The sequence below is a fragment of the Actinia tenebrosa genome, unplaced genomic scaffold (assembly GCF_029948245.1).
Source record: "Actinia tenebrosa isolate PJP-AT-01 unplaced genomic scaffold, QUT_ActTen_1.0 PGA_scaffold7__59_contigs__length_16204524, whole genome shotgun sequence".
Taxonomy (NCBI): domain Eukaryota; kingdom Metazoa; phylum Cnidaria; class Anthozoa; order Actiniaria; family Actiniidae; genus Actinia; species Actinia tenebrosa.
Window position 1 is genome coordinate 8449441 of NW_028292584.1, and position 26289 is coordinate 8475729.

A 26289-nucleotide genomic window follows, 5' to 3' on the forward strand; every position below is an offset into this window, starting at 1 on the left:
TTTGCTCAAGAAGCCTATCCTTGCTTTGAGTTGTCTTTTTTGGCAGTTTTCGTTTTTCTTCAGTTGTTTCCACTTGATTTAGCTCGGAATGATCTTCTTCCTTCATTGATGAACCACTCAAATGAAGATGCTTCTAAACTCTAGCTATACCTTTGTATCTCTAAAAATGAGGTATCGTGCCGTAATGCCAATTTTTAAACAATCAGGCAATTGATTTCCATGTTAAAAAAGTTGTGCCTCGCCAATTATTTTGTACGTGTTTAGTTTACCAACTTCCTCGAACCGAATAACCTGCAGAGCTGTTTCTAACAACACTGGCGTTAAACGTTTTACACCTTTGCTAATGATAGCTAACTGAATGATTTCCTTCTTTTGAACCGAAGCTGATCTTGGACAATTAGCACCTTAGAATGAGCTAATGATGTCTTTAAGAATACTAAACTAACGATATGGATATAAAGCCATTTGGTTTTCTTTACAATACTAGATGCTGTATATAGTAAACAGTTGAAGAAACAATAATATGACCTAAGTTTATTCTTTTGATAAAGTTCTCAGATACAAGCCACGTACGTTGACATTTTAAAATTCAGACTTTATTGCGAGACAGTTCAGTCGTATGGTGCTTCATGTATTGACGACTCTTAAAACTCCAGTGTATGCAGGCTTAGCCTCGAATACAGAAGCTCCTTGTTTTGTTATTCTATTTCTGCTTTTGTTTACCGACCTCAGAAATGAGGGTAAGCAAGCATACAGTGAGCTTTAAGAGTAGTCAAAAGTACAAACACGTGGATTATCAAATACAAGTGATGACGTAGGAATAAAATATATAATTTACTATATACGACCTTCCTACCTTTTAGCAATAATAAGAATATATGGTAGAAATGCTAGTCTGTTCACTATTCCGACTTTGTAATCGAATCTACTATGTAATTTTGAACATCTTATTCCGGAGAGCCCCGGATCGTCACCTAGAATTCCAATATCTTGAACATGGCCTATTGGATAACAATGTAGTGAAAGTTATGTACAAAGATTGGATTTTAACGCTTCATTAACTGTGATATCTTGGATGATAAATTGAGATCAACATTTGATATTTTGGCAGAGAATTGTTTTGGGAAAAAAGTTAAAAAACACCTAGTGATTCAGCAAACCACCATTGTTTTCTAACCTGATTTTCCATCCTGGAAACAATCTTGAAACCATAAGTAACCCGGCATTTATTGATAAGATCGAGTTCCACTTTTTACATTACTGATCTTTTAAGGAAAATATATAATTTCTCATTAACAAAACCGTAAATGTTTTTTTAACTTTAATATAACATGCTCGATTAATGAACAGCTTAATTATCTTCAACAAAAGTTTCATCACTGCAGTTATTAGTATATCATTCATTTTAGTAGCTCTTTGCGAAGAGATATTTTGTTATCAATGTATAATGTTCTTATTTTGCGGTGCAGTCGGTGATGATCTCTCTCGAGTCGTCTATAAATGACGTCATCATGCGGTATAAATCCATCTGCTTTTTTATTGGCTACAAGTACGACCCCTTTTGAAGGTTTGCGTCTGTATTAAGAAGTGCATACTAAAGATTGGATTCTAGATTAAGCGCTACGTGCTCTGCCCAATCTCTTTGATGAGCATGATCCACGTGATCATGAACCTCTCTTGAGGGAAGCAAAAGAACATTATTAGGACAACTCCTTGATGCACTACGATACCTTGAGGGAAAAGAGTAGAAAGAGAACTTCCTATCTTTGTGGGGTGTGCCACGGCGCCTTGCTCTTGGTCCTCTAAAAAACGCATAGCACGAGTTGCACTCTGATTGGAGTGTCCCAAATATGAAAGGATTGATGCTGCTGTTTGCATATACTAAGATATTGGCAAAGACAAGTAGTGTAGTAAAGTAATCAGATTGCGACCCTGATCCAAAGTCATGCCACAACCACATGACATGCGTCGGCAAGAAACAAACAGCAAATGCGAAAACAGCCGCGATAAAAATTTTAACGATTCTCAAATTTCTCTGTGCTCTACATTTGATCATTCGTTGTCCGTTTCTTGTCTTTTTGCCAGGAGAGAAAATTCCTCTCATCCTTTTGATGTCTCTGTACAACTTGGCGGCTACCAGCAAGTACGCTATGGTTATGACAATCAACGGGCACAGATAAAGCGCCACAAACACTGACATGGTGTAGATCCTCACAAATAATGTCCCATTTGGCCATACTTCAATACAGTTGTTATCTTCGTACGACAATACAAGAATGTATGGAGAAACAAGGATAATGCTTCCAATCCACGTCACTATGATTATGATCCTCGAAGAATGGCCTTTTATGCGAGGTTTAAAGGGGTAGATGATAACACGATGCCGCTCAAGGCTCATTGCTAGCAGCGTTGCTACTGAAACTGCCATGAGAATCGTCTGAAATGGATAGACAATCTTACACAAGACCGCTCCATAGGGCCAGAAGCCTGACACTCTTTCAATCACATCCAAAGGAATACTTATTGTGCTTACAGCCAGGTCTGTCACGGCGAGATTGAGGATAAAATTCTCGCTCATCTTACGTTGAGTTCGTCTCAAAATAGAAATGCATATCATAGTGTTTCCAACCGCCCCAACAGCTGCTATCAGCACGTAGAAGAATAGTTGCGTGATCTTAATTCTTCGGTTGTCGACGATGATTTCACTTGCGATGCTTGTATTCGTATAATTCATTGAAAAGTCTGTTGAACTGTAACGGAATAAACCTACTTTTTTCCCCTCTTACTGTCGACTGCGGCAACCTCCCCAAAACTTTATCTGTATAGTAACAGTAGTAGCATCAAGTTTTCAATTCTCAGTCAATTGTTCATTTCATCTGACAATTTTCGTGTCTTTGCAAATCATCAGTCAGGATGTGAACCAATTGAAAACTGATGGAGCTGAAAAGAAGAAAAAAGATAGAAACTGACGAACCTATTGCATGTCATAAACGCAGCGCCTTTATACTTTAATTGGTCAATATTTATATTTGAGACACAATTACAGGATGTTGAGACTCAGTGAAGTTGGTAATTTGAATCTAATCTGAAAGCCTAACAAATTAATAAAGAAAAGAGACTCGGTGTATGTTTTTTTATTTATTCTTCGAATCTAACGCGCGCAGTGGCTCGTTTTAGAAAAGATGACACCCAACAATTTGTGGCGAAATAAATCGGTTATTTGACCATCGTACGAGCGGAACAGTACGAGACTTCGAATAAACTAATCTACTAAAAAATAAATAAAATAAACATACCTATAGAAGAACACTGCTCAAGTTGACATTTTGGATTAAGTTTGATTTTGTGGTTCATTTGCCTACTAGCTGCGGTCCATTCACTAGTAATCCAATCTACCTTCATCAAATACAGGATGCACACTAAAAGATCAGAGTAGTTTTTTTTACCATACTGCATCATTCATATCATTTTATTTTTCTCCTATCTTAGTGTGAGTGAATACATGTATTGTATCGCACCCAAAATGAGCCTGAAGGCTTGATACTGATTCTTAACTTTGCATTGATGCCAACGTTCTTCTTAGGTATTTTTCTTGATTACATCATTAAATTTCCCATTCATTGGACAACAAATATTTAGTGCGTCACTATGACTTAAGTTATACAAACTCTAATTTTCGTTCTTCAATTTTATGTTTCTTTAGTTGCGTAGCTAGACTTGTTCAATCACATCGATTGTCATCATTATACGTCACTTCAGTGACATCACTGATTATTATTGTATGAGTGAATAAAGTGAAGAAAGACACTGTGACACAGAAAAATACGATAAAAGGGTAAAAAGAGAATGAGCATGAGCATGAGAAAGAAAAGAGGTCAAAAAAGAAGTCCGTTAAAAGGAGAAAACGGTATACCTGATGATTCGATACGTCACTAAAAGGAAATTATCGCATGAACTTAGCACTCATAGTCATGACATCATTCATAGAGAAGAAAAAATCATTTTTGATAAAGATTCGCTTAATCTTCTGATAAACATCCTTAATGACGAACAAAAATAAGCTACAGTTTTATTTTAAGCTCTATGTTGAGCTCTAGTACTTAATCATTGAATTTATGTAATGTTTAATAAACGAGCAGGAGTGTTTTATCGGGTATAAAACACGAGGCGCAGCCGAGTGGTTTTAGACCCGATAAAACACGATCTGCGAGATTATTGAACGGCTTAGAAAACTTATGATGTTTGTTCTCATTGTGTACCGATTTTTTTACAAAATGAACCAAGTTTGATAGAGAAAATCCAAGTTAAAGTTTATGCAAATGAAGACGAATCTTTATCCGATTTAAAATCACCTTCATGGTCATGATTTCTATTGTGTTTTCTTCATGAATTATTAATGAGTTTTCTAACAAGTTTTAAAATATCTGGTTGAATAGACGTAAGGAAATAAGAGCAACGCATAATGGCAAATATACAGAAATTCTGAATAAGATAACGGTTTGTTTATGTATTTTACGTACGATAACGTTTTTTCTGCATTAAGTATGTTTTTATTACGATGCTGTAACGAAAACATTCGAATAAAAAAGTTTCGTATCATGATGTATGCTAATAATCTTAATTTTGACTATAAGTTAATGATAGAGCGTGGTAGAAAAAGGATAAAAAGACATGGTAAACGAGAAAATGCTGGCTAGATGGATGGAATGGGAAGAATAAATTGTTGGCTGAGTTCATCAATAATAGATAATAAATCAAGAAATGAAAGAATCGACCGAATGACTAGCATCTTATTATTCTATTCCCTGCAGGCCATGACTTATCAAATGACGATCAAATAAACTATGAAAAATCTTAATACGCAATACATAAGAGGAATTCTGTCAGTAGGAAATGAAAATGAATAACAATCAATCATTAAAAAAATTTTTTTTCGTTTTTGATTAAAAAATTGACCTTATTATGTTTTCAGTATTTAGATCCTGTTAACCATTACGTTTTAAACTCTATTGTTTTCCTACAAAATGGCTCAATATGACTCTTGCAGTTGTCGGAAGTTTAGAAGAAAAGTCTTGTTGTTCTTCCGTGACGTTAATTTATTTTTTACCGAACAGCTGAAAATTTATACTTGAATACATCAATTGCTTAACATATGAAAATGATCTCGATTGAAGCTTCTTGAAAAGACTAAAAGTTTGTTTTACTTTCAAGTATAACGAAAAGCCTGCAAAACAAAAAAATATATGTATAAAGACAATTGCAAATAAAATGAATGACGGTTGTAATTCGCCTTGTACAATTACAAAAATAAGAGTTGCTAGAGGGTGCCTATGATGGGGCAGTACCCAATTGAACTGTCAGTTAACTACTCCTAATTTTTCGGCCAAATGTCATTTGACTGTAATTATTTTACACGAGCATTGACCATATATTAACCAAAATAATGAAATATTCGCCGTGTATCTACTAATTTTAGGTTATTTGTCAGTTAACTCGAACATTTCTTTAGCATCTGTCAGTTAAATACCAACTCCATTAGCACCCTTTATATACTCAGGCCTTGTTGGACTGAGTTGATGCCAACTGGCAGACTCAGTTTTGATGTCGTTATCAAATTTACTTTCAAAATCCCTTGCATTTTGCAGCTCTTGCCAGTCATTTTTGAACTTGTGAAAAAACGTACAGGGCTTGTGATTGTAGTGGAGTCGAGGAAAGCCTAGAGCGACGATAAAACAATGGGAGGGAATACGAAAGGAAAAGATCAAAACGCGACTCGTGGTTTATATGGACTAATTCACCACAGACAATAAGAATGCGACATTCAATTTTCTAGTCAGTATAGGAACGGCTTTGACGTGGTTTAGAACTAGAGTACAACATCGGAGAAAAGGGATAGTAGTCTTCAGCTAACCGCGCCCCCTTCCCCGCCAAAAAGAATCGTATATGAGTCCCTACTAGTACAGAAGGCTGTAGCTCTGGTAATGATAAATTTGAACAACGTCAGTTATTAAAACGCAATTTTGACCAATTAAAAAATACATTTCTGTTGATCTTTTCCGACCTTCATTAGCGTCATGATAGTCAGTCTATTCCTTTCTTAATTCATAATCGATGACCAAATCCATAAAGAAACATATATATATATAGTGAACTGAATCTCGATCTAAACAGTGATGTCAAATATGAGAATAAAGATTAGAAGAATTGAAAATCCATTAGAGTGAATCCTCATATGAAAGATGTTATCCATCTGTCTACGTGAAAACGCCATCGGCTACGGTCTTAACAAGCAACCAAAGTTTAAACGAACTGTTTATCATTAGTGTTGTGCCTAACAAACTGTGATCTATTTTAAATATAAGGTATTTGACCATATCAGAAAATGAAATCTTATAAAATGAGAATTGATAGAAAATGTCTAACAAAATTGAGAAATGCACTTTCTACTCAGTAATATTAAGTTAGGAATTGAGTGTAAGACTTCGCCATTGGCATCTCCATCTCCCTCAGGCATCTCCATCTCCCTGATAAGATTTTACTGAATCCAAATGAAATGTAAAAAGAGGGCTAGGTTGGGGGGGGGGGGGGGGGGGTGGGAGAACCAGGTGAAAGCTCTCGAAGCACACAGGAGAGCTCCAACAAGTACTAACCTCCCAAACGACACATAGAATCGATCCCGGGTAGCACTAAAGTACTGAATGTGAAGATAATTGAAAGACTTCAGAAGATTAAGGTGGGATTCAAGAGAATAAGATAGTACACAGTTAGTGTCCGCCATCTATCAGCAGAACATGACGCGCAACCTGATTGGTTATTTGGGCATCGATAGACACTTTTGCTGAGATATTTAAACCCCAAATAACCGCCTTACATCGTCCCAAGATAATCGCTGCCCAGAATAACGGAGGATTGAAGTTGATAATAATTTCATGTAGTTTAATGCAATGGGGCTGACTGTACACACCCCATATATAAGATTATCTGCTTACCGTTTCACCGACAGTATAAAACAAATGACTACTAGATTTCCGTAATTGTCGTAATAGCTTTATAACAAATCGTCTCTATTACATCAAGGAGCCGGAGCTTGACAAACGATCCGCCAAGCTTAAGTTTTAAGTTTTCTTGCGTTTCAATAGTAATTCATTCTTAATTTCTCTTTTTTTTTTTTCATATTGAAACTTTCCTATATAAAGTTAATTTATTTCGATTGATCTCTAAATCAGGTGCAAAAATGGAAGAATAGGTTGTCCCTTTGATTTTTTATTGAACTTTCGAATCTTATGTTTGACCACTCTGGTAGACTACCTACGTTTTAAGCCTGCCATACATTACTTTCTTTTTCAAATAGAAACATACCTTACAAGTCAAGTAAAAACTAAGCAAGTAAATGTTTAAAATTTCTCCTAGCCTAGATTTTGAGAAATTCTAAACTTTGAGTATGAGAAATGTCAAATCATTTTTATCGGTCAATCAGTATCAATATCAGTGATCCGATAGTTTAGTCTTTAATTCTCACGTAACGTTCTTTTCACATGTTCGTGGTTTGTGTTTGCGTCCTCTTTAATCTAGTGGATTTTATGAACTACAGTACTGCGATTGTGCCGATGTTCTTTGTCAAGATTCAATACACGTTACCCGAATTCGCTTATTGAGTGATCACGTAACAATGGTCGATCGATAGGATGGACTTGATGTGTTCATACATTTACTGTATTTATCAAGTTCAAACTCGACTAGGGTCCATTGTTTCGTGTTTGCAGCTCAAGCAAATTTGGAAGAAAATCTATTTGGCAGTGACAGACGCAACTTTAATCAGATAGGGCTACTTGTCGCTGATGACAGAGTTTCGATGAGGAACAGGGCTGTGCGAGGTAACAGGACATTTTTGAAAACAATGAACACATCCTTCGTTCAAAACTATATTAAAAACTATATTTCATGAAGTTTGATCTCAACAATCGCCTACTTGACACTGGAAGCAGGAAAACGTTTTTCAGAGATAATTCGTTGAAAGACTTCATTAGTTCGTTCGAGGAGGAATCGCAGTAAGCAATCAAAAAATTTGAAAGCGTTCAATTCAATGACGCCATAAGACTCAAAAGATTCTGTGCACAGGCTCATTTAATTCATGTCATTCTTGTGTCTAATAAACTCGAAAACAACGCCAAGCTTCCTGACTTAACAATACAGGCTGGGTACTTTAGGACTTTTGTTTGAGTTCATCGTTTTTGCTCGCTCTTCGCATGGTCTTCGTTTTTCTTTGTCAACTAAACTTATAACCAAATAAAACCTCGGTAAAAAACCTTTGGCCAGATTAGCAGTAGGTGGTTTTCTAACCCAATAAAATAAACTAAATTGCTTTTTGATATTGAATGCATAGCGCTTTAAAAAGATTTAAGTAAACTAAAGATTTTAGTCCATACCTTCCATCGTTTTACGAACAGGTTTTTTTTCGCGCCTTTCTTCGTCCACACGTCGTCACTTGTTATACTTAGAATTGACCAACCAAATGGTTTCGTAATACATGTACTGACATCTTAATCTACAAGAAACAAGATAAAGAGTCTCTAACAAAAGGTTGCTTATGTAATTATATATCAGTGAAAGTTGAAGAGTCGCATTGAATGTGCCCACTAGCAAAGTGTGAGAAGAGCACTAACTAATTTTGTTAGACGATATTTCACTGACATCCGTTCATTTATTTGCTTCTCAATGTTTCACGTCAAGAATAATTATCAAGTAGAATAACAACGGAAACTCCCTGAAAATAATAAAAAGTTAGATTAGATTAAATTAGAATTCTTCCCATGCGAGGATTCTTTCTTTTTTAGTCATCAAACGGCCCCGAGGCGACTCGGCGTCAGAATTTTCGTTGTACAGAAGACTGTCACTAACAACTCCCAACTAGCATTCAACATGAAGTATTCAATATAAAGCTTTTCTGATACGATTTCTCTCTTTAAGAAAAACATTTTTTGCTCTAATATTTTAGTAGTTGTTATTGTATGACATTTGATTGTTAATTTTTATAAATATACTTTTGATTCCAAAAATTAAGTAAAAAAATAAAAATAAAAATAAAAGCTGAACTTATTTATTTCTGAGTTATTGAACTCTGCCAGTCCAAGAATAATCTCAATTTCTCGCTAATCTTCTTTTCCATGATTTTTCATTAAAAAATAATTAAATAATAAGCTCAGAAATAGTCTTTTCATTATTAGGTTTTTATGGATAACGTGACAGATTTGTGCATTTTCCGAAATTCCCAGTTCCTAATCTTATGTAACGTGGTATTAAAAAGTGATTATGAGTCACACGAGTCGATGACCATATGCATAACTCAAAACTGAATCTACTATGGCAGCAGTTTTTTAATGCTCTTGTAATTTTATTTGTTCGACAAAGTGAAAGTTACAGCAGTTATCAGGGGACTATAGCTACAATCACTCAAGTTTTCCATTAATTTTTACTTGGTTGTTATCTCTTTTATTAAAAGGATGTAGAAGGATTAAAGGTAAACACCAAACCACATGCTGGAAGTCGAAGAAGAATACGATGAGCACCTGAACTTTTTGTTAATGCTCTTGTAAAAGCCAAAGTTGTCTTCACTGGGCGAGTAACCTTTGGATGCACCAAATGAACAATGACTTGCGCTGCTGTCATGATGGAGGATCTCCTTATTGGCTAACTGCCAGAATGCAGCGGTGACCTCAATACCCACGTGACCACGAACGTTAATGTACTCGACCTTCTTACACACGCCTGCACCAATGAAAGTCAAGGGGTCCAGGTCAGCAAAGCGAACACGTAGATAATCACGATAGTCTACCCAAGCTCTATTGCAGTTGACATGCCAATGGGTGGAATGGGACTTGATGTTGGTCATCTGGGCAAGCGTCATACGGTACACGTTGTAGTTGGGAGACTTTTCGTTGACCGGAAGGTTCATGTTCAAGGGCTTCTTGAAGGGGGCGATGTTATCTTTATTGCTATATTGCAATTGATAGGACATCACTAATGTCCAGGCAGAGCCAGCTTCAGACCTCAGGTCACAGAACACCTCTTGTGGACCTTTTGGAGTCATGATGGTGAAGACCTTGGCTCCAGATTCTCCTTTCTTTAAGTGATCGAGACATGAGCGAGCAGGCTCATTTCTCTGAAATCCCAAGATAAATAAACAGGCCGTTTGCATGATGGTATCACTTACTACCACTATAAGTTGAGAATAGTAAGACGACTGTTGCTAAGTAACTAAAACGAAGGAGTGTGCAGGGATTATGGGTAAGGTAGTGAATGACGTCACTCGGACAAGTCAACATCAGGTGTATATCTTTAAATAAACCTAAATAAACATCTGTTTGATGGATGTAACTGAAAGCGTTACCAAAATGTCATGCTCCATAATTTATTAAATATAGAGATAATTGAAAAAAATCACTTTTCCCCATTCTTCACTTACCTTATATTTTTCATTATAACTGTTCTTTCCTGCGAAACAAGAAAACGAAAAAGAGTTAAAATCTTTTGGGTGGTAATCGGACTAATTAGTAAATCAAAAGCACGCATTGTGGAAAACTGATTGGGACACATGCAATGATACAAGACAAAATTATCTGAGTTTTCCTTGCGTTGACTTTCTTAAGTACCGTTGTCTCACCTTGTCCGGCAGCACTTTCTTTCATCTGAGTATTATTTATTGTAAGGGGATTCATAAAATGAAGATAAACCACCGATTCCTCCTGAAATTCAGCACAGGGCATAAAGATTAATAGTCGAAGACGTTATATTAAGGTTAGTAAATTTTATTCTTACATATTTCTATATAAATTACGATTAAAAATCACCATACATTATCTCTAGAAGTACAGAGCTTAGGCTTCCTGTGGTAAGACGACTGCTTCTAAGTAGCCTGCGCAGCGGCTCTTGGGAGGGGGAATGGGGATGAGGGAAGGGGAGGGGGAATGGGGATAAGGGAAGCTGAGGGGGAATGGGGATGACGGAAGGAAAGAGGGAATGGGGATGAGGGAAGCGGAGGGGGATTGGGGAGGAGGAAGGGAGAATTACTGCTGCTAAGTAACTAGACAAAACAAACGTACAGGTATTGTGGTTAAGGTAGTAAATGACGTCACTCGGACAAGTCATAATCAGGTGTATGCGTTTAAATATAACTAAATAAACATTTACTTGATGGAATTAATTGAAGAGGTTACCGAAACGACATGCTCCATATTTTATCAAATATAGAGACCATTCGAACAATTACGGCTCATTCACCTTATATTTTCCATCATAACTTCTCTTTCCTACGAAACAAGACACCAACTCAACGTTAGACCTTTTGGGTGCAAATCTTTAAATGATTTGTTCATTAGTAAATCTACTTCAACATAAGTACTAACGATATTAGTGAGAGCGCAGAGTGAACGATACTGGTCCTAATTAATTTGAATTTGCTCGGGTAACGCAAGGAATAAATATAAATTGAGAAACTGCTCGCCTGGCTGTACGAAATACTGTATCATACATCACGTTTGGGACTCAAATCGGTTTTTAAGATTTTTTTTCTTTTTGCAGCAAAAAGATTGGGAAAAAATACTACTGTTTTTATCTAGAATAAGTCAAAAGATGACTCCCCCCAAAGACTCGAGGTCTTATAAGCTGCCGTCATGTGTTTGAACTGAACAACAGAACATGTAAATTAAATTTGTTTAGAGAGTGTAATATAATCATCTAGTTTACGGAACGTCAGTTGGCAAGTGAAGAAATTCTTAGTAGAATTAGTGAAAAACAACAACCGAAGACAATACCAGGTGTTAGTGAAATTGAGAGCAACGATGAAAACGTGGTGATGTATCTGATCATACTTTATAATTAAAAACACTTGGAACCTCTTAACACTACTTTGATAGACAGACCTACACACTTCACTTTAGAAAGATAGTCGATAATCGAATCAATGCATGGTACTCATTCTAAAATCCTCATTTCCTCGATTTAATTTGGAAGAAGATACACAGAACCACTCAGTCTGAATCTCTTTATTACTATGGAATTTTCATTAAAAAAATTATAACTTAACAAAAGAATATAAGAACGCATGGGGAAAATTACTTGATAGAGACACAACACTAGTAGACGCAAGGTCAAAATTACCGTAGGAAAAACAGCAATAGGAAACAAAGGGAAAATAATAGGAAAAATAAGTTAAAAGATAGAGCTTCAGAAAATCCCGCAAAGGTGACAAGATCTGATATGAAAAACTAAAAGAAGCTCGATTATTTTCCTTTTTTTGTTCGCAGTATAAAAATTTATTTATAAACTTTCTTTCCCTTTAAGAATTATTTTGTGATTTATACATACAATAAAAGACGAAGCATCAAACTATGTAAAATGTAATTCATACTATATATGTTTGAATCTGAAGCAAGTGATGATAAGAATAATACTCGTAGAAATTTTTACATGTTACCTTGTTGGTGTTGTTGGCCAGCGACACTGAAAATGTCATCTCAGAGATGATCAACATGGCGAAAAAGAAACGAATCATCTTCACGTCCAGTCAGCAAGTGTTTTGGTACTCGAAAATAATCTTGGAAGCTGAATGCCCTTCAATCTTCTTGAGCACACTCAATAGTAGATGAAGACCAAAATAAACTCAAAACCGACGAACAAGTTCTAACAAGAATGAAAACATGACAATGACATTACATCATTTGAATCTGTATATTAATCACATCAGTCATTGCGTAGAAGGAAACCGAAGAGGTCTGGGTAGAATACAAAACTAAAGTAGTCCTTTTGAACATTCAGACATCAAAATCATAAAAAGGCAAATATCGATATCAATATCTTCAGACAAAAATTTAAGAATAACAAGACACACCAATTTTCTGATGTCTAGAAAAGTCCCAATTTAATTTTATTGGATTACCCACATTATTCTCTATGATCAACTGAGCCCCTTTACTAAATCTAAGATCAGTACTATCTTAGTTAAATAATATCATGACAAGAAAGCAAAGATTCTGTATGTCTTTTAGTTTTTAAATCAAATAGTTTCATCTAGAAATCTGACAAGCATGTATTACATTCAGATTGTCGTGCATACGACGCTGCTACATCAATCAAACAGTTCAGTTTTAATTCCGCTTTTCCATTTTCTTGCCGTTTTCATTCATAAAGAAGCGAGGAACGATTACAGGTAGGCACCGAACCACATGTTGGTAGTCGAAGAAGAATACGATGAGCACTTGAACTGTTTGTTAACATTCTTGTAAAAGCCAAAGTTATCTTCACTGTGCACGTAACCTGGGGATGCACCAAACGAACAATGACTTGCGCTGCTGTCATGATGGAGGATCTCCTTATTGGCTAACTGCCAGAATGCAGCGGTGATCTCAATACCCACGTGACCGCGAACGTTAATGAACTCGACTTTCTTACACACGCCTGCACCAATGAAAGTCAAAGGGTTCAGGTCAGCAAAGCGAACGCGAAGGTAGTCACCATAGTCTACCCAAGCTCCTCCATTGCAGTTGACGCGCCAATGGGTGGAATGGGACTTGATGTTGGTCATCTGGTCAAGCGTCATACGGTACATGTAGTAGTTGGGGGACTTGTCGTTGACTGGAAGGCTCATGTTCAAGGGTTTCTGGAAGGGGGCGATGTTATCTTTATTGCTATATTGCAATTTATAGGACATCACTAGTGTCCAGGCAGAGCCAGGTTCAGAACTCATGTCACAGAACACCTCTTGTGGACCTTTTGGAGTCATGATGGTGAAGACCTTGGATGCAGTTTCTCCTTTCTTTAGGTGATCGAGACAAGAACGAGCAGGCTCATTTCTCTAAAATTAAAATAATCACTAGTAAATGGATGTCTACCGACAATAACTTAGAATATCTTCAAGGGTGATCTCGATATCTTACTTACCTTGTATGTTTCTTCATAGCTGCGCTTTCCTGTGAATCGAAAACCAAACTCAACTTAGAAATGCTTGCGGACTACGGATTTGGAACTTTTAATTTTCCTAAATCTATATGAAGTAACAGATTAAAACTGGCGAGAGCGCAGAGAGGAAGAGAGAGAAAAATAAATAAGGGTCCTGATGGATTTCCATTAAGAGATTGCATTCGTTAAAAGAGCAATTGCGTTCTAGAGAATGATTAAACTATACAGATGCAATGTCTAGACTCGTCATTCAAAGAACTCAAATGAACTTGCAGAGATGAGTTACACCGCCGCCTTATACGGTCTTCATTTCCAAACTTTCAAATCTGATGATAATTTTGAGTTGAGGCTTGGCAATGAAAATTAAGCAGTGAGGAAAATAATTAGTGCGGAGTTACTTCGATCCCAGTCTCTCTTTTTCTTAACGAGTTCTGTATGTATGTTTAAGATGCTCACCTTGTCTGATATCCGAAAGGTAGTCCTTCATCTTAATGCCTTTCCCTTCGTCAATATTCTGTAAATATAGAAATGGTTACCAATGGAATATTACATGGAGTGCATGATTCATCCGCAACCCAAATTTCCGTCATGCACGCACTAGGAAAGTTTAAAATGCTACACGTTTTGAAATGTTACCCTGTTTGCCAGCGACACTGGAAATGTTATCTCAGAAACCATCAGCAAAGCAAGAAAAAGGCCAGTCATCTTAATCCACTTTAGCAAACTAGGATTCCAGTTCTTGAAAAAAGTTTGGGTCCTAATAGAAATCTTCTCGAGCACGAGTACCCGTAGCAGATGAAGGTCAGAATGACTTTCAAAGGCTGAAGAACAGGATTTAACGACAGGGAAAAGAAGAACGTGTTTGAACAAGTAAATGCCTGTTATTGCCAATAAGGTCTGATCTAAGATGCACATTACATCATTCAAAAGAATTAGTTTAATAATAATTTAATTATGATCATAATTCAATAATTTGGTGAGTAATTAAGGAATAACACATGCAAATAAAAGTGGTCTGGGTAGGACACTAAAAGACCATTTCCATGCAATGACATTTGCCTTTTTGTTTTCTTTTCCTTTCCCCTCCCCCCTGTTTTTTCGGCAGTGGGAGGGTTGCTAGCGCTTGAAAGGAAGGTTGTGATCTAAAGATTCTCAGACGCATACCGTGAGCAAGTAAGTTTGTGAAAATGATCCACCAAAACAGCGTTTATGGCTTAAGAATCTCTCATGCTTTATACGTTAAAATCGGCCATATCATGTTAGTAAGTCATTACAGGGAGTACGACTGTTACATGTCATTTCATCTAGAGCATCCAATACTTTTTAAACAATCAAAACGGGTTTTTTCAAAAATCTTATCGTGATTTGTCGTTTGTTATTATTTGCTATGTAGCATTTCTCTAGCGTTGCAAGCGATCGACCTTCTGTTAGAAATAATTGAGAAATGTTTCGAGTGCATACTTTACTCTCGATCAACCTCTTACTCAAATCCTTAAGTGGTATTGTGATTAATACAAAGATAAAAATAAACTTTTGTATGCTGCTTAGATTTATTTGAATTAGTTTTTTCTCGAGATCTGACAAACATGTTTTACATTCAGATTGTCATAAGACACATTTCATCGATCAATCAATTCAGTTTTAATTTCACTTTTCCATTTCCTTGTTGTTTTTATTAATAAGGAAGCGAGGAACTATTACAGGTAGGCACCGAACCACATGTTGGTAGTCGAAGAAAAACCCCCTGAGCACCTGAACTTTTTGTTAATATTCTTGTAAAAGCCAAAGTTGTCTTCACTGGGCGCGTAACCTTGGGATGGACCAAACGAACAATGACTTGCACTGCTGTCATGATGGAGGATCTCCTTATTGGCTATCTGCCAGAATGCAGCGGTGACCTCAATACCCACGTGACCGCGAACGTTAATGAACTCAACTTTCTTACACACGCCTCCGCCAATAAACGTCAGGGGATCCAAGTCAGCAAAGCGAACGCGGAGGTAATCATTATAGTCTACCCAAGCTGAATTGCAGGTAACGCGCCAATGGGTGGAATGGGACTTGATGTTGGTCATCTGGTCAAGTGTCATACGGTACATGTTGTAGTTGGGGCTTTTTACGTTGACTGGAAGGTTCAGGTTCAAGGGTTTCTGGAAGGGGGCGATGTTACTTTTATTGCTATATTGCAATTGATAGGACATCACTAGTGTCCAGGCAGAGCCAGCTTCAGACCTCAGGTCACAGAACACCTCTTGTGGACCCTTTGGAGTTATAATCGTGAAGACCTTGGCTCCAGATTCTCCTTTCTTTAGGTGATCGAGACATGAACGAGCAGGCTCATTTCTCTGGAATTAAAAAAAGCTTAATAAATTGATGTCTACATCTAACATCTTCAAGTGCGACCTTGATTCCTTACTTGCCTTGTATGTTTCTTCATAACTGCGCTTTCCTGTGAATCAAGAACCAACTCAACGTTAGAAATGTTCGACTATCGATTTGGAACTTTTAATTTTCCTGCATCTATTTGAAGTAACAGATTTATATTGGTGAGAGAACGCAGAGAGTAAGAGAAAACTAAAAGGGTCCTGATATTGGATTTCAATTAAAAGATTGGCAAAAAAAAGCAATTGAGTTTTAGAGAATGATCAAACTGTAAGTGACGTAAGGTCTAGACTCGTCATCCAGAAACGAGCCATTAAACCGCAGCCTAATTTACACACTTTGCATTTCCCCATGTGGTTTCAAGTGCCATAAGTTTCCAACAAATAAAGATACTGACAGTTCTTAATGAAGACTGAAAGTGTTGGATATCATCGATCCAACGGCAGACATACTTTTATTAAAAGGCCTATGTATATATATTCCCAAATGATAGACGGAAGTGAGAGTTTCGGAAAGGTTTTCTTAGCCTTCAGTTGTCATCACTTAATGTGTTTGTTACAATTCCTTTGTAATGGGTTACGGTATTAGTTTTTAGATTTTTAAATCGTATCTAATTTTGAGTTGAGGCTCAAAAATTAAACAATGAGGAACTTAGTGCGGAGTAACTTCGATCCCAACCTTTGTTTTTCTTAACGAGTTCTGTGTGTATGTTTAAGATGCTCACCTTGTCTGATATCCGAAAGGTAGTCCTTCATCTTAATGCCTTTCCCTTCGTCAATATTCTGTAAATATAGAAATGGTTACCTATGGAGTATTACATGGAGTGCATGATTCATCAAAAACCCAAACGTCCGTCATGCACGCCCTAGGCAAGTTTAAAATGCTACAAGTTTTAAACGTACCTTATTTGCCAGCGACATTGGAAATGCCATCTCAGAAACCATCAGCAAAGCAAGAAAGAGGCCAGTCATTTTAATTCAAATCAGCAAACTAGGATTCCAGTTCTTGGAAAATTAAAGGTTTGAGTCTTAACAGAAACCGAACTTACCCGTAGCAGATTAAGGTCGAGATGACTTCAAAACAAGGCTGAAGAACGGGATTTATCAAGAAAAACAAAGAACGTGTTTGAACAAGAAACAGTCTGTTATGGCCAATAGGATCTGATCTAGGGCGTTGATCCAAAGGAAAGTGGTCTGAGTAGGGCACTAAAACCATTTCTATGCAAAGACTTTTGCCTTCTTTCCTTTCCCCTCCCCCCTGATTTTCGGTAGCGGGAGGGTTGCTAGCGCTTACGAAGGAAGGTGCCGATCTAAAGATCCTCAGACGCATATGATCAACTGAAACAGCGTTATCGCTTAAAAAACCTTTCATGTTTTATGCGTTTGTAGATACAGACTATGGTATTTGGATATCATTTTGGTAAGTCAGTTTAGGGAGTACGACATCAAAACAGGGTTTTTACAAAAATTTTATCGTGATTTATCGTTTGTTTTAATTTGCTATCTAGCATTTCTCTAGCGTTGCAAGCGATCGACTTTCTGATAGAATAATTTGAGAAATGACTCAGTCGAGTACGTACTTTACTCTCGATTAACCCCTTACTCAAATCCTCAAGTGGTATTGTGATTAATACAAAGATAAAACATAAACTTTTGTATGATGCTGCTTAGTTTTTAATTGAAGTAGTTTCATCTAGAGATCTGACAAACGTTTAACATTCAGATTGTCGTACAACAGACTACATCGATCGATCAATTCAGTTCTAATTTTGCTTTTCTATTCTTTGTTGTTTTCAATCATAAGGAGGCGAAGCAAGATTACAGGTAGGCACCGAACCACATGTTGGATGTTACAGTCTTATACGACGAGCATTTAAACTGTTTGTTAATATTCTTGTAAAAGCCAAAGTTGTCTTCACTGGGCACGTAACCTGGGGATGCACCAAATGAACAATGACTTGCGCTGCTGTCATGATGGAGGATCTCCTTATTGGCTAACTGCCAGAATGCAGCGGTGACCTCAATACCCACGTGACCGCGAACGTTAATGAGCTCGACTTTCTTACACACGCCTGCACCAATGAAGGTCAGGGGGTCCAGGTCAGCAAAGCGAACACGGAGGTAATCACGATAGTCTACCCGAGCTCCATTGCAGGTGACGCGCCAGTGAGTGGAATGGGACTTGATGTTGGTCATCTGGGCAAGCGCCATACGGTACATGTAGTAGTTGGGGGACTTTTCGTTGACTGGAAGGCTCATGTTCAAGGGTTTCTGGAAGGGAGCGATGTTATCTTTATTGCTATATTGCAATTGATAGGACATCACTAGTGTCCAGGCAGAGCCAGCTTCAGACCTCAGGTCACAGAACACCTCTTGTGGACCTTTTGGAGTCATGATGGTGAAGACCTTGGCTCCAGATTCTCCTTTCTTTAAGTGATCGAGACATGAACGAGCAGGCTCATTTCTCTGAATTTCAAAAATAATGGCTAGTAAATTGATGTCTACAACTAACAGTATTTTCAAAGGTGACCTTGATACGTTACTTACCTTGTATGTTCCTTCATAACTGCGCTCTCCTGTGAATCAAAAAACAATCTTAACGTTAGGTATCAGTTTAGCTGCTTATTCGAAGTAACAGATCTAACATGTAAAATGAACATGTAAAAATGAGTTACAACGCCGCCTCATTTTAGTCTGTCCTTTTCCCCACGGTGCTTTCAAGTGCCACAAGATTCCAATGAATGACAATACTGACAGTTCTTAATGGAGATCAATTGAAAGTCTTGGATTGATCAATGATCCAACGGCAGACCGGAATAATAATTTCATTTTTAGCTCTCTCTATGTAATTAAAGTTTCAGACAGGTTTTTTAAAACCTTCAATCGCCATCATTTAATCTGTTTAATGGATTATGATTTTCGATTTAAACTTTTAAGTTGAGTCTTATCAATGAAAATTAAGCAATGAGGATCTTATAATATGGAGGTTGTACATATTCTTCAATTCCAGTACTAATTATAATAGAGGCTACTGTGCCCTGCCTCTCGTTTCAGTCCTTTAACATGTTTAAGGTGGTACAAAGAGTTTGCAAGTTGGGCTTACCTTTTCCCATAACCATGACGTAGTCATTCATCTTAATGCCGTTGGCCTCACCGACTTTCTGTGGATATATTTAGGAAATAGAGGAATGGTTACTGATATTAGATAAAGTGCATAATTTAAATGCGGCAAACCCTCCGCCGTCATTCGCTTTCTTTATTAAAGGCAACTAAGCGTTAATAAGTTTTTAAATGGTACCTTGTTGGCGTTGTTGGCCAGCGACAAGGGAAAACTCATCTCAGAGATAATCATCATTACAAGAAAGGGACGAATCATCTTCACATCAGCAGAGATTTCGTTTCTCGAAAAAACCTTGGGTCCTGATAGAAATTTTCTCGAGCGCATTTACTTAACGAACAAGGCTGAAAACGGGATTTAAGAAGCAAACGAAGAACGTGTTTCAACAAGTTAATGTCTGTTATGGCCAATGGGGTTTGATCTGGGACATTACATCACTTAAATTGAGAATGAGTTCTAATGAGTTAGCGTTCTCGTTCGCAGACCCTACTCATTAGCCAAATCGTAGGCTATGGGATATTCTACTGACCGGAAGCTAGGATCTTGCGACCAGGTCACAGGATTGCTGACTATGAAATACCGACTCGCCCTTTGCAACGGCTTGTTTAGGTCCTTTTTCCCCTTTCCATCCTTTCCTTTCCTTTTCCCCCGAGAGTTTGGATAGTACAACAAAGAGGGGATTTAAAGTAATCTTCAGCCGAGACACGATAAAATTATAAACGCAACGAACATTTTAGAGCATATCGTGAGAATTATCGTTTAAAACAGCATGATATATGCTACTGTGCTACTTTTAGCGAATACATGCAATATTTCTTAAGGAATCTAATAACATATAAAACGGATTTCCCCCTAATATTTTGCCGCAATTTATCGCTCGTTCTAGTTTGCTATCTAGCAATTATATTTGACCAAATCGAGCCTTTAGCGTCGCAAGAGCGACTTTTGGTTAGGAGCTGACTAATAGTTGGAGTGCCTACTTTAACCTCGATTAACCCTTACCCAAATCCTCAAGTGCTATCTTGATTAGTAACATAAACGAAAAAAAACCCCACTTTTTTCCCTGCTTGTTATTTAATTGTATAGTTTCATTTAGAGAATTAACAATGCAACATTTAAAATCTAGATTGTCATACGTGCCGTTACATTGATCATTCAACTGAGTTATGTTAATTTTAATTTTTCATTTCGTAAATTGATGTTTCCGTTCAGAAGAATTCAAGCCCTGATTACAAATAGGCACCGAACCACATGCTTGAAGTCGAAGATTCACTCGCTGAGCATCTGAACTTTGGGTTGATAAACCGATACAGACCAAAGTTGTCTTCACTGGAAATGTAACCTGGAGTTGCACCAAATGAACAACGACTTGCGCTGCTGTCATGATGGAGGATTTCGTTATAATTGTTATTGGCCAGCTGCCAGAATGGAACTGTGACTTCAATACCTACGTGACCACGAACATTAATGTACTCGACTTTCTTACACACACCTGAACCCATGAAGGTCAAGGGGTCCAAGTCAGCGAAACGAACACGTAGGTAATCACGATAGTCTACCCAAGCACCATTACAGGTAACGCGCCAATGGGTGGAATTGGACTTGATGTTGGTCATCTGGTCAAGCGTCATACGGTACACGTTGTAGTTGGGGGACTTTTCGTTGACCGGGAGGTTCGTGTTCAAGGGCTGCTTGAAAGGAGCGATGGTATCTTTATGTCGATATTCCATCTGATGGGACAACACTAGTGTCCAGGCCGAGCCAGGTTCAGACTTAAAGTCACACAATACTTGTTGTGGTCCATTTGACGTCGTGATGGTTAAGACCTGGGATCCAGTTTCACCTCTTTTCAGGTGATCGAGACATGAACGAGCAGGCCTATTTCTCTGAAATTCAAAAACAAATGGCAAGTATATTGATGTCAACAACATTTTTTGGTAAGAAGGCAAGAGGGACAAATTATGAAAGCGCTTTTGCACAATTGTAGAATATTCTGATTGTTCAAAGTAACCGGATGGCGCTCATGAAATTTAATAATGCAGAAACAAATTTCAAGGTATTAAAATTTTCCTTCTTCCCAGAATTTTTCTGTTAATGAAGAAATTAAAGGTTGAACGTTAGGAATGGTTGAGTACTGCGTGAATCGGGAATTTATCTTAATTCTTCCCCTAGTTTTATTTCAAGTAACCGACAAAAACTAGTTTTGTACTAGTGAAATTTAGATATTGAGATATTTAGTCGACCGGAAGGATTAGAACCTTTTTACGCCAAGGGAGCTATGCAAGAGAAAGTTGAATAAACTTTTACTTACGCATTTACTAACTATTTTTACCACAAAATCCGTTATAAACCGTTGTTCTTTGACTTTAAACGAATAGAAGTGTTAATAAACTCGGATTCCGTTACATATAAATGATGCTCAACATTTCTTTTACCTTGTTGGCTTTTTGGCCAAACGACACTGAAAATGTCATCCCAGATATCATTAACACGGCCAGAAAGAGACGAATCATCTTCACTTCAACAAGAAATTGAGGTCTCAGCAAAATTTGGGTCCTGAACGAAGTCTTCTTACACGCACTTACCCGTACCAGATAAAATAAAAATGACGACTCCAAAACTGATGAACAGGATTTAACGAGAGCATAATGATCATTAGCCTGCGTCACATCCGGAATTTTCGAAAATTCCGGATGTGACGCAGGCTAAATGATCATATCATCACATGTCTGGATTATATTACCAGGGGCGGATCCAGTGGGTGTCTCTCGGTGCACCGGACATCCCTACCTTTCCTTCTCTCGCCCGTAGAGGAGTTAAAAAGAGACTCTGCTCGCAGGGTACGGACATCCCCTAACGCCGTAATTAATCGTAATTAATCGTACGCTTTTTGAAGCGATAACAAAGGAGGATACACCAGTATCCTTTGCACGCTTATATATCATTCTTACTAGCCTGAGTGCATGTGATCACAAACTGTTGGTTAGGTTAGGTTTGTGTTGGGTTGCACGCAGGCTTATTCTTCCTGCTTGAGTTACATTGATCTTGACCAACTCTCTGGACATGTCCCGACAGATCAGCTACGCATTTGAACGTTTCTTTCCTAGGTTATTTAAAGTTAAATCGAGCTCTTAATAGCTCTTGATAGAATACAATAGGCGTCTCACTTGAATGCACTAACTCTGCAACTCTTCCACAGTATCCTGGATTTTATCCTGTGGTGGACCTTAGCTTCAGTACCAGGACCACTTCTCTTTTTATTATATACCGATATAAAAACTGATCGTGATCATGAAACGAAAGTAAAATTTTGTATGCTTCTCTAGAGTTTTTATTTGAAATAGCTTCATTTAGAGATCTGACAAACATAGTTTACATCCAGATTGTCTAAACCCCACTACTATTTATCAATTAAATCAGTTTTAATTTCATTTTTTTATTACTTTTATTTATAATGAAGCGTGAATGAAGAACGATTACAGATAGGCACCAAACCACATGTTGGAAGTCGAAGAATCACTCGCTGAGCACCTGAACTTTTTGTTAATTGCCCTGTAAAAGCCAAAATTGTCTTCACTGGGCGAGTAACCTTTGGATGCACCAAATGAACAAGAACCTGCGGTGCTGTCATGATGAAGCATCTCCAAATTAGCATACTGCCAGAATGGAACTGTGACCTCAATACCCACGTGACCACGAATGTTAATGTACTCGACTTTCTTACACGTTGCTCCGCCAAGGAAGGTCAGGGGGTCCAGGTCAGCAAAGCGAACGCGGAGGTAATCACGATAGTCTACCCATGAAGCTCCATTGCAGGTGACACGCCAATGAGTGGAATGGGATTTGATGTTGGTCATCTGGGCAAGCGTCATACGGTACATGTTGTAGTTGGGGGACTTGTCGTTGACCGGAAGGTTCATGTTCAAGGATTTCTGGAAGGGGGCGATGTTATCTTTAAATCTGTATTCCATTCGATGGGATAACACTAGTGTCCAGGCAGAGCCAGGTTCAGACCTCAGGTCACAGAACACTTGCTGTAGTCCGTTTGGTGTCATGATGCTGAAGTCCTTGGCTCCAGTTTCTCCATTTTTCAAATGCTCAAGACAAGAACGTGGGATCGAAATGTTCTGAAATCCGAATAATCACATATCATGTAAATAACTACGATTAACAGCTACTTTTCCCTGAGTGCAGTTTTGTGTTAATCCTAAAAGAGCTGGTCAATGTAAGAAGAACTTAAAGAGAGTAGCGAATTGTGTTGAAATTTCAGGTGAAACAGTTTTTTGTCTGGTTTTTGGTCAGTCGATCTGAACTTTCCATGCGGGGAACACGAACTTATCAGGCATTTAGTAGACTTATAAATACTGATTAACCTTCTTGAGCCTGTATTGGATATTTTGCAATTTAGTACGACGAATTTAGTTTGTTCTTTGCCATACCTTGCCTGGATTTTCTTTGTTATTTTCTTCTCCTGAAAGTTAATTAAGAGAACTATCAAAACTGTTCTTTACTATCTGCGCCTTCCTTATATCATAACCTGAGTATCAGGCTCAATCCCAAGCGCCTGATATTCAGACTATGTATATCTCTGCTGGCGATGCACTCTGTTTATATTCATCGTTAGGACTTCCTCGGGGGCTCAGAGTAAGCAAATGTTTTGTTTGGCCCAAAGAAACTGGCACTCTACCGCTTTTGCTATCACTGGATCCGCATGGAAAAACAAATGAACGAAAACAGCAATCCGTTGGGCTTCGACTCTGAAAAGCAAGTGCTCCTGGTGTATAAGGAATCTCTCGCGGTAGACAACAGATCTCGACTTGGGGTTTGCCGACTCTTTAGTGAGTCCAAAATTAGATTCGAATTGTTACTCACATACCTTGCCCATTATTCATGAGGTAATTAGTCGTCCACTGAAGCTGTAAATTGTTGAAGTAAAAAAAAACATCGTTATGGATTGATTGATTTAATGACTCCGACTCTCGCAGTACAACGTTAGTGTTGTTTATTTTCCCAAATATGTTTGGCTTGAATCACAATCAATTGCGTCAATATTTTCCGAAAATATTATGACTCCAACCTACAAATCCAAATACTTATTGATAAAAGATTTGTTTAAAATAGTTTACCCTGTCGTTGTGAGCTATCGCCACAGCAGACATTATGGCACAGATCACTAAACGTACAAGAAAGGGAAAAACCATCTTGCCCTGCAAAAGTTGTTGACAAACTCTTCGTTCTTCTTAAAATAACCACACTACTGAAAACCGCAGATCCGAATGTTTGAAACTGCCCTGGTGTTATGTCTCTTAGGTCGATCGATCTTAACATCGGGCAGAATGGCTATTGTTCTCGGCGACATGTACTTACAGTTAAGTGATTTTCAAAGATGGGTATAATTCATGAATATATTATAAGAAATGCATTATTAAGCAGCTTTTGCTAACACTGATTGGTTTGACCCAAGACAAAGATCCTGTCAATCACGAATGATTGACAGCACTAATTCCCTTGAGTCAAGCAAGTCATGTCAATCAAAATGTTTACTGAATTTCGAATAAGAATTACCAAGGGCACTAGGACACCGAATGTGGTTGGATTTCTATAGGTTTTTTCCCCTTTCGATTATTTGAATTAAATTAACGTTATATACTTGTTTACTTATCTTGTGTCCGTGTTCCTTCGTTGCCTTCGTTCGCTGTTGTAGTGCAGACGTTTTCATTCCAAAGGTCAAACGGTTTGAATAGCCTACGAGCGTTACTTCTTTAACGGCCGTTCCGTACTTGACTCTGTTTGTACTATACCAACAAAACGCGACCGCGCGATGCTCCTTACGTCAGTAATATTCAACCGTCCAGTTAATATGGTTAATCAAATTCACCTTAAGTTCCACATAGAACATATAGGTGTTGTTGTTGGTATAGTACAAACAGAGTCAAGTACGGAACGGCCGTTAAAGTGCATATGACACAAAAAAAATTTAATGTTAAAAATGCGTATTTTATTGGCATTAATAAGAATATCACGGTTAAATTTGTTTCAAAAACGTATTTCTCTAGAAATTCAAGAAAATTTAGCACAAGTTGTGACGTCATTTTGTTTACAAGTCTCCAGATTTAGTTGCAAATACACTAAATATGTTTGAATGTAGAATCTTAATTTCAGGTAGTACACTTTTCAGTTTCCCAACATTTGAAGAGTACTACGTAAGCTATCAACTGAAGCTGAATAGAATATGCCTTTTGTTGTTATTTTATACGAATTACAATTTATATTTAATGCATTACTACTGAATCTAGAGTACGTGTCAACAAAATGACGTCACAAATTGGGCTTAACTTTCTCACATATCTTAAGAAATAAGCTTTTGAAACAAATTTCATTACGATATATTTATTATTACTAACAAACTATACATTTTAAACGATGAAATGTTTTCGTGTCATATAGGCTATTCAAACCGTTTGACCTTTGGAATGAAAACGCCTGCATTACAACAGCGAACGAAGGAACACGGACACAAGATAAGTAAACGAGTATAACGTTAATTTAATTCAAATAATCGAAAGGGGAAAAAAACTATAGAAATCCAACCACATTCGGTGTCCTAGTGCCCTTGGAATTACTTATTAAACCTGGACTCGTGATAAGGATAAAGAACACATAGAAGTCACCATGTCAGACAAGCAACAGCGATGTCCGCAAAGAGAAGATTCGCGAGAAACAACGGCAGAAAACAGCAATGCTTCTCCAAATTGAGCATTCGAAGAGTAAATCCCGAAGCTTGTTCGGCAGAATGCTTTATTCGGGGAAGCATTAAGAAGAGCTATGTTCGGACCT

At 37.6% G+C, this 26289-nt stretch overlaps 7 protein-coding genes across 8 annotated transcripts; all 7 read right to left on the reverse strand.

Annotated features, from left to right (window-relative positions):
• Positions 1 to 519: 519 nt before the first annotated feature.
• On the reverse strand, positions 520 to 8592 carry LOC116295609 (neuropeptide FF receptor 2-like). 2 transcript variants are annotated; one of them, XM_031703485.2, is made up of 3 exons: positions 8427 to 8539; positions 3297 to 3419; positions 520 to 2940 (listed from the first exon to the last, which is right to left on the reverse strand). In XM_031703485.2, the coding sequence occupies exon 3, from the start codon at positions 2732 to 2734 to the stop codon at positions 1595 to 1597; it is 1140 nt and encodes a 379-aa protein (XP_031559345.1). In that variant the 5' UTR covers positions 2735 to 2940; positions 3297 to 3419; positions 8427 to 8539; the 3' UTR covers positions 520 to 1594. The 2 variants fall into 2 exon arrangements, with proteins under 2 accessions (XP_031559345.1, XP_031559346.1); XM_031703486.2 differs by lacking the exon at positions 3297 to 3419 and having other exon boundaries at positions 8427 to 8592.
• A 776-nt stretch (positions 8593 to 9368) lies between these two features.
• On the reverse strand, positions 9369 to 12688 carry LOC116295623 (uncharacterized). The gene is made up of 4 exons (XM_089040446.1): positions 12473 to 12688; positions 10661 to 10742; positions 10463 to 10491; positions 9369 to 10159 (listed from the first exon to the last, which is right to left on the reverse strand). The coding sequence occupies exons 1-4, from the start codon at positions 12548 to 12550 to the stop codon at positions 9512 to 9514; spliced, it is 837 nt and encodes a 278-aa protein (XP_088896572.1). The 5' UTR covers positions 12551 to 12688; the 3' UTR covers positions 9369 to 9511.
• Positions 12689 to 13026: 338 nt separating this feature from the next.
• Positions 13027 to 14785, reverse strand: LOC148905492 (uncharacterized). Its single transcript, XM_089040447.1, has 4 exons — positions 14590 to 14785; positions 14410 to 14467; positions 13936 to 13964; positions 13027 to 13849 (listed from the first exon to the last, which is right to left on the reverse strand). Exons 1-4 carry the CDS (start codon positions 14656 to 14658, stop codon positions 13199 to 13201), a joined length of 807 nt encoding a protein of 268 aa, XP_088896573.1. The 5' UTR covers positions 14659 to 14785; the 3' UTR covers positions 13027 to 13198.
• Positions 14786 to 15484: 699 nt separating this feature from the next.
• Positions 15485 to 17427, reverse strand: LOC148905493 (uncharacterized). Its single transcript, XM_031703500.2, has 4 exons — positions 17238 to 17427; positions 17060 to 17117; positions 16374 to 16402; positions 15485 to 16298 (listed from the first exon to the last, which is right to left on the reverse strand). The coding sequence occupies exons 1-4, from the start codon at positions 17304 to 17306 to the stop codon at positions 15651 to 15653; spliced, it is 804 nt and encodes a 267-aa protein (XP_031559360.1). The 5' UTR covers positions 17307 to 17427; the 3' UTR covers positions 15485 to 15650.
• A 558-nt stretch (positions 17428 to 17985) lies between these two features.
• LOC116295620 (uncharacterized) lies at positions 17986 to 19815 on the reverse strand. Its single transcript, XM_031703497.2, has 4 exons — positions 19633 to 19815; positions 19438 to 19495; positions 18882 to 18910; positions 17986 to 18800 (listed from the first exon to the last, which is right to left on the reverse strand). Exons 1-4 carry the CDS (start codon positions 19777 to 19779, stop codon positions 18153 to 18155), a joined length of 882 nt encoding a protein of 293 aa, XP_031559357.2. The 5' UTR covers positions 19780 to 19815; the 3' UTR covers positions 17986 to 18152.
• A 797-nt stretch (positions 19816 to 20612) lies between these two features.
• On the reverse strand, positions 20613 to 22068 carry LOC116295622 (uncharacterized). The gene is made up of 2 exons (XM_031703504.2): positions 21888 to 22068; positions 20613 to 21338 (listed from the first exon to the last, which is right to left on the reverse strand). Exons 1-2 carry the CDS (start codon positions 21963 to 21965, stop codon positions 20682 to 20684), a joined length of 735 nt encoding a protein of 244 aa, XP_031559364.1. The 5' UTR covers positions 21966 to 22068; the 3' UTR covers positions 20613 to 20681.
• A 706-nt stretch (positions 22069 to 22774) lies between these two features.
• On the reverse strand, positions 22775 to 24820 carry LOC148905494 (uncharacterized). The gene is made up of 4 exons (XM_031703502.2): positions 24579 to 24820; positions 24329 to 24368; positions 23892 to 23923; positions 22775 to 23579 (listed from the first exon to the last, which is right to left on the reverse strand). Exons 1-4 carry the CDS (start codon positions 24651 to 24653, stop codon positions 22929 to 22931), a joined length of 798 nt encoding a protein of 265 aa, XP_031559362.2. The 5' UTR covers positions 24654 to 24820; the 3' UTR covers positions 22775 to 22928.
• Between the last annotated feature and the right edge of the window lie 1469 nt (positions 24821 to 26289).

What these genes read in the sequence shown, in the direction of transcription:
- LOC116295609 (XM_031703486.2), bottom strand. Translation starts at nt 2,734, where the DNA reads ATGAATTATACGAATACAAGCATCGCAAGTGAAATCATCGTCGACAAC.
- LOC116295623 (XM_089040446.1), bottom strand. Translation starts at nt 12,550, where the DNA reads ATGATTCGTTTCTTTTTCGCCATGTTGATCATCTCTGAGATGACATTT. An exon ending in TGGCCAACAACACCAACAAG is followed by an intron (nt 10,743 to 12,472) that starts GTAACATGTAAA and finishes GCTGAATTTCAG; the next exon opens with GAGGAATCGGTGGTTTATCT. An exon ending in GTTATAATGAAAAATATAAG is followed by an intron (nt 10,160 to 10,462) that starts GTAAGTGAAGAA and finishes TTGGGATTTCAG; the next exon opens with AGAAATGAGCCTGCTCGCTC.
- LOC148905492 (XM_089040447.1), bottom strand. Translation starts at nt 14,658, where the DNA reads ATGACTGGCCTTTTTCTTGCTTTGCTGATGGTTTCTGAGATAACATTT. An exon ending in CCTTTCGGATATCAGACAAG is followed by an intron (nt 13,965 to 14,409) that starts GTGAGCATCTTA and finishes TTCGATTCACAG; the next exon opens with GAAAGCGCAGCTATGAAGAA. An exon ending in GCTATGAAGAAACATACAAG is followed by an intron (nt 13,850 to 13,935) that starts GTAAGTAAGATA and finishes TTTTAATTTTAG; the next exon opens with AGAAATGAGCCTGCTCGTTC.
- LOC148905493 (XM_031703500.2), bottom strand. Translation starts at nt 17,306, where the DNA reads ATGACTGGCCTCTTTCTTGCTTTGCTGATGGTTTCTGAGATGGCATTT. An exon ending in CAATGTCGCTGGCAAATAAG is followed by an intron (nt 17,118 to 17,237) that starts GTACGTTTAAAA and finishes CTATATTTACAG; the next exon opens with AATATTGACGAAGGGAAAGG. An exon ending in GTTATGAAGAAACATACAAG is followed by an intron (nt 16,299 to 16,373) that starts GCAAGTAAGGAA and finishes TTTTAATTCCAG; the next exon opens with AGAAATGAGCCTGCTCGTTC.
- LOC116295620 (XM_031703497.2), bottom strand. Translation starts at nt 19,779, where the DNA reads ATGCGCTCGAGAAAATTTCTATCAGGACCCAAGGTTTTTTCGAGAAAC. An exon ending in TGGCCAACAACGCCAACAAG is followed by an intron (nt 19,496 to 19,632) that starts GTACCATTTAAA and finishes ATATATCCACAG; the next exon opens with AAAGTCGGTGAGGCCAACGG. An exon ending in CGTCATGGTTATGGGAAAAG is followed by an intron (nt 18,911 to 19,437) that starts GTAAGCCCAACT and finishes TTTGATTCACAG; the next exon opens with GAGAGCGCAGTTATGAAGGA.
- LOC116295622 (XM_031703504.2), bottom strand. Translation starts at nt 21,965, where the DNA reads ATGATTCGTCTCTTTCTGGCCGTGTTAATGATATCTGGGATGACATTT. An exon ending in TTGGCCAAAAAGCCAACAAG is followed by an intron (nt 21,339 to 21,887) that starts GTAAAAGAAATG and finishes TTTGAATTTCAG; the next exon opens with AGAAATAGGCCTGCTCGTTC.
- LOC148905494 (XM_031703502.2), bottom strand. Translation starts at nt 24,653, where the DNA reads ATGGTTTTTCCCTTTCTTGTACGTTTAGTGATCTGTGCCATAATGTCT. An exon ending in CGATAGCTCACAACGACAGG is followed by an intron (nt 24,369 to 24,578) that starts GTAAACTATTTT and finishes AACAATTTACAG; the next exon opens with CTTCAGTGGACGACTAATTA. An exon ending in ACAAAGAAAATCCAGGCAAG is followed by an intron (nt 23,580 to 23,891) that starts GTATGGCAAAGA and finishes TTCGGATTTCAG; the next exon opens with AACATTTCGATCCCACGTTC.